At 51.1% G+C, this 13,110-nt stretch overlaps 2 protein-coding genes across 2 annotated transcripts; both read left to right on the top strand.

The window, feature by feature from the left end:
* Positions 1 to 2,003: 2,003 nt before the first annotated feature.
* On the top strand, positions 2,004 to 4,962 carry EKO05_0011531 (RING-type E3 ubiquitin transferase; the record flags this gene model as incomplete). Its single annotated transcript, XM_038944394.2, has 2 exons — positions 2,004 to 2,066; positions 2,257 to 4,962. 2 exons carry the CDS (start codon positions 2,004 to 2,006, stop codon positions 4,960 to 4,962), a joined length of 2,769 nt encoding a protein of 922 aa, XP_038792716.2.
* Positions 4,963 to 9,632: 4,670 nt separating this feature from the next.
* Positions 9,633 to 10,741, top strand: EKO05_0011530 (Endo-1,4-beta-xylanase; the record flags this gene model as incomplete). The annotated part of the gene is made up of 2 exons (XM_038944381.1): positions 9,633 to 9,691; positions 9,739 to 10,741. 2 exons carry the CDS (start codon positions 9,633 to 9,635, stop codon positions 10,739 to 10,741), a joined length of 1,062 nt encoding a protein of 353 aa, XP_038792715.1.
* Positions 10,742 to 13,110: the final 2,369 nt, after the last annotated feature.

Raw genomic sequence — 13,110 nt, 5'->3', positions numbered from 1 at the left:
CCTAGCGTTGCGATTTCCATCACATCGTTGCCAACTTCTTTGAGCAATGCCGATCCCAAAACATCGTCTGCTGTCTGCACTATCCACCTGACTTAGATATACGGTATCTAAACTGGAACCAAAACAATGGCCAGTATTGGCACTTCGAAACCCATGGCTTTGAGTGCTCCAACAGCGTTGGACGTTGCCAGTTCTCGGATTGTGATTGCATTCCTGCCAACGGCGAAGATGTTGTTGCAAAACAGGCAAGGAATGGCCACGTTCACAACTGTATACATCGACGCAAAATCGTCCCAGTCGAGATGATATTCCAAAAGCGCGTTGATGGCTCATCTTCTAAGATCACGACCCCTTAACAGTATTCCACAACCTTCGAATAGCGAGTTTCAAGGGTTCACAATACTGCAGGCGTTTTCTTACAAATAAAAACCAGTATACGCTGCAATGAGAACGTCGTTTCTATTGTTGAGATAGAAATCACTAGTTCGCTATTGCTGTGCGCGTTGCAAATGCTCGCCTTCGATAGTCGGGGTGCAGTCGTGCCTCTCATCAGTGGTCACGTCAAACGGTTTCCTTCAGGCCAAAAGATAACGAACACGAACGCAGTAGATCTGCTCGATACACGACACTGCCATCACCACACTACCCACACCTCTTCGCCACCCACTCGCCACTGCACAGGATGCATAGCCTTCCTCCACACGAACCGCAAGACCCCCGCGCCGCACCCACCACACCAGAATACAATGATGGTATGTGCATCCAGCTTGATACCTGACGATATTAATATAGGGCATCTGTAGGCGCAATCTGCCGCCATCGTTGCATTCTACATGCACGATTGTGCGCAGCTGAACAAGACAGGGGACGAACGCGCCATTGAGTTCGAGCACTAGTTGGAAAACATCAAACCCTTTGGTGACATGCTAACCCAGCACTTCCTTTCCACTGATGGAGCTCAAGGTGAAGATACGTGGTGAGCTACAATCCGGCACCCAGTACACACTCAGAACTCGACAAATCGTTCAAGCGTGCAGCAGAACTCTTGGTACACTGAAGGACCTTGCAGTCGTTCTCGCACGATCAAAACATGTACAGGTTGAATGTCGTCCTGGAAGCTGAGCAGTAGCAGGCATTCAGTAAGCAGTATCTCTGGAAGTAGCACTTCTATACATCAGAAAAGCTACCTCATAGGTAAGTTGAGCAATATTTGGTGTTGACAGCGAAGCAAGATACACTCTTTCAATTCTGGCAACACGCGCTTTGCGAAAACAAGGGAGAACTGCTTCATTTCGATTCGCTCGCTTTCTGACCAAAGTCGCACTCGATCCACCGCGCAGGCTGGGGCAGGTACTGTTCAGATGAAGTGCGGCGTTCTTACATCTGCGCTTCTCTGCCGATGCCCTTACCTTGCCGGGCCTCGTCCAGACGAGTCGATGGCTGGTGTGAGCTTGCCTATCTGAGTTTGAAATCCAAGGGCTGCTTGCTTGATCGTTTTTGCAGTCATGAGGTGCCGTTCGCTTGGAGACCTGCTGTTCCACTGGGTCTGACGGTCTCATCGGCGTGCCAAGTATGAAACCGGCGCACAAGGCGCGAACTGTCACAGCTCCCTCCACAGGGCGGAATCATCTGCACGCGATCATCAAACCTCCTTCGTTGGGACGCTGTTGCGAAGGCGAGGTCGAAGTCGGCTCCGTGCATACAGCCTAGATCGCGTGACGCACTTGACCGCCTGTGCATGCGTGCCCCTCACGTAACCGTGTAGCACACGTCGGCAAGCTGCAAGCTGGGAACCTCACTTGCGCTGTCTCACCGAAGCCTGGCGAGCGATGCGAAGAAGCCCGGACGCATGCTGGTGATGAGCTGGCAGCTCATGACGCCGCCCCAGCTGAAGCCGCCAAGCGCTTGAGTCGCTGACTACATACGAGCAGCTAGCTCGTCACATCCAACCAGAGAACTGGCATAGAGCGCCTTTGACCAGGCGTTATTGAAGTCGCGTCGCAATGGCCGAGGGCGAGCGAAGCAGTGGTGTGCAGGGTGACCTGGAGAAGGAGTTGACGTGTTCGGTGAGTCGATGTTCGTCCCTCGAGGTTGGTGTTGTCGAAGAAGGCGGGGGAGCAGCAATGGGAAAGAACAATCAACACAGAGGAAAGAGCGATGTGCAGCACAGAAGGATGAAACGCACCAGGTTGAGGTCGCCTCTCCTACGGTCCTTTTACATTTGGAGCCCGGGATTCATCTGCTAATGTCGCCCAGATCTGCACAGATCTCCTCTACCAGCCGCTCACGCTGCTCGACTGCCTCCACACCTTCTGCGGCGCGTGCTTGAAGGAATGGTTTGCTTTCCAGGCATCGGCGGCGACGTCGATTCACCCGTACACATGCCCTTCATGCCGCGCCTCTGTTCGCACCACACAGCCCAATGCGACCGTCACCACGCTGCTCGATATTTTCTTGAAGGCGAACCCAGGTAGAGGCAAGAGCGAGGAAGAGAAGAAGGCAGACAAGGATAAATACAGACCTGGCGACAATGTAATGCCGAAGCTGAGACGCAGGGGAGAGGCGGAGGACGACAGCGAGCGCAGGATGTTGGAAGAGGTGCAACAGCTGAGCTTGAGGGAGGTTGGCATACCAAGCGGCAGCAGCAACAACAACAACCTGGAATTGCCAAGAGAGCGGCGGAGGCATGAGAGGAGCCGCGAAGGCAGCAGAGAGTCACGAAGAAGTCGAGACGACAGGCGGACCATGAGTCGAAACACCTCGCCCTCGCGAGCTGTCGTACCACCGAGGGCGATTGAACATCAGTCGAGTCTACGTTCGCTGCTTAGTGCATCAGATCTGGGCGCCGAAGACGTCGATGAGGACCTTGTGCGTCATGTTCTGGAGGAGCTGCTTGCTGAAGGCGTGGACCTGAACGACATTGGCACTACGCAAGAGGAGGAGATTACCGAGAGGATCGCCGAAGCCGTGCGTAGGCGCCAAGCTGAAAGACAATCAGAGCGTCAGCGCGAGAGGCGGGAGAGACGAGAAAGGTTGGCAAGAGATGGCTTGATGAGCTCCTCTGCGACGTCTCTGCCTCAACCGCTGCGCAGCGCCCCGGCACGTGACGAAGACACTTCGCGGAGGAGGGGGCACGGGCGGTCAGAGAGCCGAACATCAACACCGCAGAACGGCACAAGGCATGCACCGCCGATATCGCGCCCAGGTCTTATGGATGCAGCCAACGGCGGCGGTCGCCAACACAGGCGCTCCTCAAGCCAAGGTAGTTCACGATCAGCGCGCAGGGCAGACCGCCCTCCTGCTCTCTCTGTCTCTTCTGCCAGACAAAGCAGCAATGAGCAGGAGCGGCCGTCGACGTTAGGGGTTGCGCCGGCACCGAGACGTCGACAGTCTGACAACCAACAGAGCAGCACGATAGAAACACGCCGACAGTTTCGCAGCAGTATATACGACAATATGAACGCTGCAAGTCCAGTTTCTCCCCTGACGACGGGCTTCAACATGCCAACCAGCGACAGCCCTACTAGCACCCTAGCGACGGTCGCTTCACCTCTGCACTCATCCCCATCATCCACCCCTGTTGAGACACCTTTTCGAGCCCCCTCTTTACGCCGTATCACGGACCCCGCCAGTGGAAGACCCCGTGTCTCCCTCACAGGCACACCACCCCTGGTGTTGCCACCGTCCTTCCTGCGGTCGACGACTGATCCAAACGTGAACGAAGCCCGCTCGCGACAAGCTTCAGCCTCGACGTCAGCAGGGACCGTGCTATATGCGGAACCGCATGTGTCGTGCAACGCGTGTGGTAAAGTCCACATCGAGTACGAGTTGCATTATAACTGCCAACGGTGTGATAACGGCGAGTATAACATCTGCCTCCGCTGTTTTCGCTTGGGAAAAGGGTGCAGACACTGGTTCGGATTTGGCTGGGCTGCATGGCTGCGTTACGAACGGCAAGCTCCTCAAGCTGGTTATCATCCAAGCAGCGAGCATCCTCACGTCTTTACTGGACATCGATATCGAAGGCCACTTGCTCAGCTCACTGAATCGTCGACGCCTCCTCATGTGCTTGTGAGCGAGCATAATCCTGAGCAACGACTGGAAACGGGTGTGTTCTGTGACATCTGCAAAGCGTTTGCGAACGCATGCTACTGGAAGTGTGACTACTGTAATGAAGGCGAGTGGGGGTATTGCAACGACTGCGTCAATCAAGGTCGTCATTGCACGCATCCACTTCTGCCCGTCGCACACAAATCTCCAAACGAAGTCTCAGACAGCCCTGATGTATCGACTCCCTCCACCCCTCACCACAATACCGACACCCTTGCACCGCCTGATCACGATTACGAAGCCACGACGGCCCCTTTGACACCAAAGACTGCATCGCTCATGCGCGGTCCCATTCTCTTCACGATAGCAAATCTCACCTTCCGTCCGCTCACATTTACAACCTTGTGCAACGTTTGCAGATATCCCATCCCACCATCCAACACTCGCTATCACTGCCTCAAATGCAATGCCGGCGATTATGACGTCTGCATGGCTTGCTACCATAAACTCGTTGTCTCGAATCGCATCAGCAAAGAGAACGGTGTGAACGGTTGGCGCAAGTGCTTCAGAGGCCACCGTATGGTAATCGTAGGCTTCGAAGACCGTGATGGCGGCCAGCTGCGCATTGTTGTGCGCGACCTTGTTGGTGGCTGGGCGCTCAAGGACGACAATGATGAGCAGGCGACATCTCCCAACTCAAGAGCGCCGCAGAGATACCCGCCGGACGGTGGTACGGGGTTGAAGTTACAGGCTCGATGGGGACACTGGCCTGAGGAAGGTGTGAAAGACGAGCTAGCGTTTCCTAAGATTGCAGAAATTAGAGAGGCGGCCGACGTCAACGGCGAGTGGTGCTGGGGTGTGTACTGCGGGATGATGGGACTGTTTCCTGCGAGTCATGTAGCGCCTCTATAAAAGGAATTTCGAAGATAGCAATTGCAAGTGGGAGCGTTACACTGGAATGGCGCAGACCTTGTGTATGTGTCATGGTCATACGAACTACAAAGACCATGACAAGATAGGCATAAGGTAACATCCAAGACTGGTTTTGCAATGTTATATCATGTTGGTTGGCTTTATGAGCAGCTCTACTGAAGTCAGATCCTCAATCATGAAAATTCCAGGTTCAGTATACAAATCTTACCAGAGTATGCGGACCATCACCGGAACTCGCGCTTCGCTTCTGCCTATAGCAACTGTCACCACGTGGAAATTTCGGAACGGGAGATGTGGCTTGACATCAGCTCAAGCAACGGTTCCAGACTCGTCTTTCCCCAATGCACCGGGGAGGTTCCAGCCGCAGAATCCCTACAGCTGCACAGTCAGCGCACACCCTTGCCGACGAGGTGAGTGCATGCCATATCATATGCACAGCCCCACTACTAGCCTGCACAAAGCTCTACACTCGCTTTCTTACATTGGGACCCTCCAGCTGCAGACTCTGGTTTCACTGCATCACGCAACGCCTACCAGGCCATCATGGGCGACAAATTGTACCGTCAGGGCTTTCGCAGAACTAGCTCCGAGTCGCCCAACTACCAGTACTTGCGCATCGCCGAGGCGAGTTTGATATGAATTCTCACACTTCATGCTGGCCTCCCGCAAGATACCATTCGCAGAGCGTTGAGGGGTTGAGGAAGAGGGGTATGGATGCTGAGACGTTTGGCCTTCATTGATATCTGAACTAATTTCGCGAGGAATAGTCCTCTCCTCTGCTGAGGTGTTTGAGGCTTCTGCCGATATTCCAAGCAAACACGGAGCTCATGCGAGTCTGAGAATTTTCTATATCGAGCCTTTCGCAGTGTTTTTGATTGAAGACAGTACAAAGGGATCTGTGCGTGTTGCTGTATCAGTCTATTGGCTAGATTCCCAGTAGGCGTCGAGTGTCTCCGTCAAGTGCTTCGAGATCTGACTGTCAGGTATTGTACTCCATTTGTGTCCAGCGGACATAGATGGCTCCAAATCTCCGTAAATATGATCGTCAATGGGATGGGTCGAAGTTGAGGCGATCATTCCGTAAATGGACGAGAAGCATTCCAGGAAGCCTTCAATAACAGAAGTATCGAGGATGTTCCACGATGAATCATTGAGATGAATCAGGATATCACTAGCTTCCAATGGTTTGGGCCGTGGACTTAGAGGCCACCGTAGCTGGACGGTACGACACGAAGCAGCTTCGCAAAAAACGTTAGCTTCTAGCCCGAGGGTGTGAAGCGAACACTTGTACAAAGCTACTGGATGTCGCGAATCTTGATCTTTGGTGCCGTAAAACACACATCCTGCAGGTACACTTGCATTATCACCTGTTGTGTTGTAAGGACTAAGGAGAAAAAAGCTGCTCTCGTATTGGATCCTAGAGTTTGTCCCCAGGAAAGATCTGTTAAACAGCAGACTAGACGTAAATGGAGGAGTGCTAGAGAAATACGGCACGAACGGCCAAAGTTGGTATGAAGTATTGTCCTTCTTACTGCCGAACGTATTGCGGAAGATCTTGTAGATGTCACTGCCAGTGGCTCGCATATGAGCTTTGCAGTCAACATACATGTGCTATGGTACTGCAAATTTTGCAGTAGTGTCAATCTGTAGGCCCAAGATGGCAAGACTCAGCAAATACGTAAATTCGAAAGGCTCTCCTGCCTGAGCATCTATCCAATGGTGCTTTAGCTCGTTGTCTTGGTCTGCTTGCTTCAATTGTTGAAGTCGTGGGTGATTCCAGACATCCACAGGAGGATTTCGAGTTGTATTAACAATCATAATGCTCGAAGAGATAATAGCGCTCACTCAATTGAGGTGTTTGAAGCTGACTAACGGGAATTAACTTATGGCGTCAGGGTTCGGGTAGTATACCTGTCGTGATGTCGTGACAGTAGAGTTGACTTCCGACAGTAGGCGCAAAGAGCTTTGACCCCCGAGCGGGGAAAGTGACCAAAACATTAGAATAGCGAAAGAAAGAAAGTTTAACGAGCGAAGAGAAACATCAAAGCTTACAGCGCTGACAAAGCTTTAGCTTCTGTGCAGGCTCTCAAACACCTAGCCTCTTGTCAGCAACGAAACCTGGAAGCATCAATAGTGCTGCGTACGCCAACTGTCAAGCCTCGCTATGCTCTCCAGAGCGAAACGTTTCTCAGGCTGTGGCCTCCAATTGCGGCAATAGTCAAGGGAAAGAGAGTAGGGCCAAGGAGCATAATTCGTTGTAACATGGCGCCGTGTTCTGAAATGGGTTTCCCAAGAAAGCTGTAAGCAGCAGCAGCAAAAGCTTGGGAAATTATCCGCTTCATTCTTTTTCGTTATAGGGTATCAAAAACTGACCTAGAAATGCGACAGGGAAGATCAAAAAAGCAAGTTTGCCATAGAGAGCAAGTCTACTCTTCCGGGGTGGCTGTGGCGACACATCCCATTCTGCTAGACCAATGCAGTCTGCTGGAACGGAACTCTCTTGCTTAGACGGTGCAGTTCTGTCGACAGAAAGAATAGAATAGGTCATCGATTACGCACATTCCTGCTCGTGTAGATTTGTCGCGTGTGACATGTTAATTGATAATTGAGGGAAACTAACATAAGTCCATCAGGCTGTGGCGGCACAGGCTTATCTATCCACGGTCTGCTGCACGAAAGGTCAGGCTAAGCTATGTTAATTCCTTCTGAAAATGCAGCAATGTCGTTGAATAAGGGGGTCTGATTGGTTGATTGAGGACTCTTTAAGCCTTTCTGTTTACGTTCTAAGGCAGTACTACTATAGGTCGATTTGATTCGCTAGAGGTCGCACACTCATGCAGATTATATCACTATTCAAAAATTCTCTAAATGACGAGCTTATTGCTAGCAATGAACAACAGAGAGATATGATCAGGTAAACCGTTTCTCCTGAAGTGAGGCTGCCACGCTTTGAGATAGCCATCCTTGAACTGTCTCTAAACACCTGGAGGCTATTAGTCTCAAAGCTAATCACATATCTTCGCAAGGTGACACAGCATTATGGTATCTTTGGAACGTCGTCCAGGTTGAAACTAGCGATACGTGGGAAAAGTTGCCCTAGCATCGGCGCGTCAGCATGGAATAAATTGCTGACGCGCACGGTCAGATGACTCTGGACATACGTAGATTTCTTATCCTTTAGTATTCGATCATTTGGTCAACGCACTTCTGCTTTTATCTCATTATTCAACACAAGTAGCCTTAGATGGGGTTGAAAGAGATGAATGCTTCGGTAGACTGTCTCTAATCCAAGGGAACCACTGGGCTCGCTCGAGATAAGATCTTAAGGTTAGATCCAGTGCTTCACGAGACCTAGGAAAACATTCCATGAGCAGTGTATAACGAAACCGGAGCTTCATGTGCGTGCGGGGTGGACACCTTGCCCAAAGCAGCATAGCCGATCTGATGGCCTTAACCCTTCAACAACGAGCTTCGCATCCCAACGAACGCCAATACCAACCAACGGCGATCACGAATACGCAGTCCTATTGAAGTATATGAGTATGTGATCAGTCTCCGACAGGTGTGCATCGAAACGTCCAAGGTGTGCCACGACTGTAGGCAGGAAGTCAGTCTTTCACGCCTCGCGGGTTAGTACTGTAAAGCAACCGTAAGACCATGTTGGAGCGCAACAAAAAAAATGCGAAAACGGATCAAAGTATGCTAAAGTTCAAAATCCTTTGACAAATATCATGCTTCGAGATCTGGTGAATGCTTTGACATGCCTTTCTCGACTAAAACACACATGGCCACCGGATGCTGTATGTAACTGTGTAACGACTGAATATCCGAGCGAGATGGACAAGGTTTACGGAAGTGACAACACAGCTCTCGTCTTTCGGAGGTCGATGTACAGCTGGAACAATCACAAGCTCCGTCGGTTGAATCGACTGAAGTCCATTGTCTTGACATTGGGCATGAAAGAAGAATGTCAAAAGGCTTGTCGGTGGAGGTCCACTGGAAACTCAAATTCCCTGGAAAGCTACATCCTGCTGTTATGATCAACGCACGCCTCGTAATGTTCACCTGGACACTGGAAAAAGCCACCCGGCTAAAAGGCTGAATTACTACAATGGCAGATCAAACACCTCCCTCATCAGCCCAAGGGTAGCATAGCCAAGACATTCGAGGCGGCTTAGCCGGGGTAAATGCCCCATAGGGCTTTCAACGGCGCATGTGGTGGCGCATTAACTTCATCCATCCAGGAACCGTCCACAAACCCAAAACCTACACTCGTTTTGTGTGTGCGAAGGCGAACACTCTTGAAGCCTGCACAGCAAAAACTCGGGGATAGATGTACCTGATCTTGGTCTTTATCTTTATTGGCCGTGATCTCGACGTCCTGCGCGGAGGAATTGTGCTTCGATCCGCATATCAAATGCCAAGAACATCCCCGCCCCGCGCTTCCACCCGAGGCCCAAGGCGGGCATGTGTCTTGATCAGCCTCGTCTGGCACATTGTGACGATTTGTGCCGGTTAAAGGTACTCCGCCAACCCGGTCGAAGCACACGCACTGAAGATGATGCCTCGATCAATATGTATATAGGACGCGCAAGCTGCTGAAACACTTCCTGTTCCACATCATCAATTGAACTGGCAAGAGAAGCAACATGCATTTCTCGAGCATTGTCGCATCTCTGGCGTTGGCCGGTTCGGTCTTGGCCGCTCCGTAAGCTACAACTTCTGACCTTGCAAACATGTATTAACACTTCCAAGGAGCACCTCGAAGCCCAAGGAAACCAGTCTCTACAAGGCCTTCCGTGACCGTGGACGCAACTTCATCGGCACAGCGTTGACAATCCGCGATGAGCCCGCCGAGCCCAAGATCATCGACCAGGACTTCAACTCAGTCACGCCGGAAAACGCCATGAAATGGGAGTCGACCGAGCCATCTCGTAACAACTTCACCTTCGCCGGCGGCGACCAAGTCGTCGCTTTTGCCAAGAAATACGACCAGCAAATCCACTGCCACACGCTCGTCTGGCACAGCCAGCTCCCGACCTGGGTTTCGGGCGGCGGTTTCGACAATAAAACGCTAATCTCCATCATGGAGAACCACATCAAGACCGTTGCCGGCCGGTGGAAGGAGTCCTGCACCCGCTGGGACGTAGTCAACGAAGCGCTGAACGAAGATGGCACGTACCGCAAGAGCGTCTTCCTTGACACCATCGGCGAAGCCTACATCCCCATTGCCTTTCGGCTAGCAGCCAAGTACGCAAAGGGCTCCAAGCTCTTCTACAACGACTATAACCTGGAGTACAACGGAGCCAAGACCGCAGGCGCAGCCCGCATCGTGCGCCTCGTGCAGTCCTACGGCGTGAAGATTGACGGCGTCGGCTACCAAGCTCACCTCGCAAGCGAAGCCACACCGACCGCGCCCGGTGCGGTGCCGGACCAGGGCACGCTCGAAGCCGCGCTGAAAGCCACGTCCTCACTCGGAGTCGACGTCGCGTACACCGAGATCGACGTGCGCATGAACACGCCCGCGACCTCTGAGAAGCTCAAAGTCCAGGCCCAGGCGTACGAGCGCATCGCACGCTCCTGTATCGCCGTGAAGCGTTGTGTCGGTATGACGATTTGGGGAATCTCGGACAAGTACTCGTGGATCCCGGGCGTTTTCAAGACTGAGGGCGCCGCGCTCGTGTGGGATGAACAGTACAACAAGAAGCCAGCGTACGAGGGTTTCCTGAAAGGTATCAGGGAGGGGAGGAAGGGGTGAGTCGAGCGTGCTAAGGAATATATTGTAGGCGGCATCTGATGTTGCACCGCATACCATACCAACCCAGATATATTCACTGCAAGACCGAATACCAGCTCCTTTGTGTACAATTTTAAGTTTCTTCTTGCTTATATTTCACTGTGTTGAGGGCGTGCGAACACGTCGCGACGTTTCATAAGTGATTGTAGTTATCCTTCATCAAGGTGTTTGGTGGGAGCCTCTTCATATTGTTGAAATGTTCACGGTAAAAGTGCCTGGACCAGATCTTCAGGAAGGGCGCTTAGAACATCTTCTGTGTTTGTGCTGTCGACATCGTTATAACGTGCCCGGACGCAAGTTGGGTGGATACAGGCAAGGCGTGCCTCGACCATAATGTGAAGGAATGCGTACTTTTCTATATTGCCAAGAGGAAGGCGAAATTTCTTTGCCCTCAGTCGTTCCTCTCTTGCTGGAGGATACTACAGATGTCGAACGACATCTTGGTAGCTTCGCTGCTCACTGTCGAGCTCCTGGGTAACCCATGTTGATGCAACACGTTCGAATGTAGCGAACTCTCGGCCTTCGAATTTGTCGCCAACTTTCAAACAAAGGGCGATAGAAAGCAAAGGTGAGGTGATTAGAATGTGCCGCGTGGTTTTTTTCGCCATCAGCACCGCCATGCTTTGTCTTCAGTGCTTGCGGACCGAAACGCCTTGAGAGGTTAGCTGCGTAACGAGTGGTTAGGATAGACGGAACTTTCCTCTTTGAACCTGTGAGGATTGTTCCACGGCTGGACGTGTAGAAAAGCCAAGATGCCTTGGAGGTCAATCACAGAGTTCTGTCTTGGTTTTCCTATCATTGCAATGTGACAACCTCTCTTCAGTGCAAGTACAGCCTTGAAGATGGCAGTGAATGAGTTTGAAGCAATGTGTGCTTCGTCGAGTACGGTATGCGACCAGACTATGGCGAAAAGTAATAGCTCTTTAAGTTCCGGTCGGTCGTACTTTGTGCACTTCTCAAGCCACTTCTGCCATTTTTTATGCAGATCAGTCATCATTTTGTGCTGGGTACGGACCTTCCCCTATGTCGTGATGACTACGTCGAAGTCTTGAAGCTGGGCCGCGGTGTGTGCAGTGCCGAAATGTTAGTGGATACTTCGACCATGACCGTCCAGGCAGAACATGCTGTCGGTGTCTGTCAGTGTTCAGCTCCTGCGGCAGTGAAGCAATCCGATAGTATCACTTACGAAAAGTGCACACTTTTGCTGGTGTTATTGGGCCTGGGCTTTGCGCCTCCGTCCAGCTTGGGATCAATGCTCGGGGAAGCACAAGCAGAGCAGGCGCGCCAGAACTTTTTTCTGATCAATCCGAAGACCAAAAAAGTGCTAGGTTAACTAATCAGCTTGAAATGCTTGATGATTACATAGAACACTTGCCGATGATTGTAAGCGTTATGCCTAGATTTGATTCAAAGGCGAGAAGTAACGGGCTGTGGTGCTCAACTCTGTGTCCCATGCGTCCCACTGCAGCCAATTGGTAAGGATGCACTTCCACCGATGCATCTGATTCCTTGATCTCCAGTGGAGTTCCCGGATGTTCATGGGTGCAAGCTTAATCTCAGGCAAAGTTCAAAATGAGAAACATGAGGTTTGGTGGTTGCTGCTGAGATGACATCCGGCGGACCATTCCTTAGTACGCGCTGGGAGCCATACAAGTATCAGGCCACACTGCGTATACATACAGAATGCCCGAAAAATACAGGTTTAGTTAGTGAAGCTCTGCACAAATCTTTTCAGCCTAGAGGTAGGTAAGAAAAAGGAATACAACGCATGCTAATAACATTGAATGACTGCTTCAGTTCTGCTCAGGACCTCCAGGTACACACTAAAGATTGCAAGTATAAGGTTTGAATCCCCAATTTTAGCGCTTTAAATCCATTAAAAGTGCCATCAATACCTCTAGACATTACAGATGGAGATTACATGCCGCTGAAGTATACGGATTTAGTCAGTGAAGACCTGAGCACGTCCTATACGCCGATAGGCGGTAAGGTTAACACCACGCCTTATACTAATGTTAAATAACTGCTTGATATTTGCTGAAGACTTCTAGACACAGATAATCGATGGCAAGTACAAGGTTCGAAACTTGTAAATTGCAGCATTTCGACCCTAAGAAAAGTAGTATGGATACCTCTAGACACAGCTTGAGGACTCTAAAGGCCAGTAATGGCTAAAGGATCTGTCAGTCATAGCGCAGGAGTTGATAGTACAGGCGCATTGATAAAGCATTTAGTACAATTAGTAGTGCGTTTAACGTTGTCTAGGGTTGTTTTGCCTTTGCTAATACACTGATCTAGTGTATCTAGCTAGGCCTAAAGCGCTGTTGTAC

This window comes from Ascochyta rabiei, chromosome 22 (assembly GCF_004011695.2).
Source record: "Ascochyta rabiei chromosome 22, complete sequence".
Lineage (NCBI taxonomy): Eukaryota > Fungi > Ascomycota > Dothideomycetes > Pleosporales > Didymellaceae > Ascochyta > Ascochyta rabiei.
This window is presented reverse-complemented; position numbering and strand designations above follow the sequence as displayed.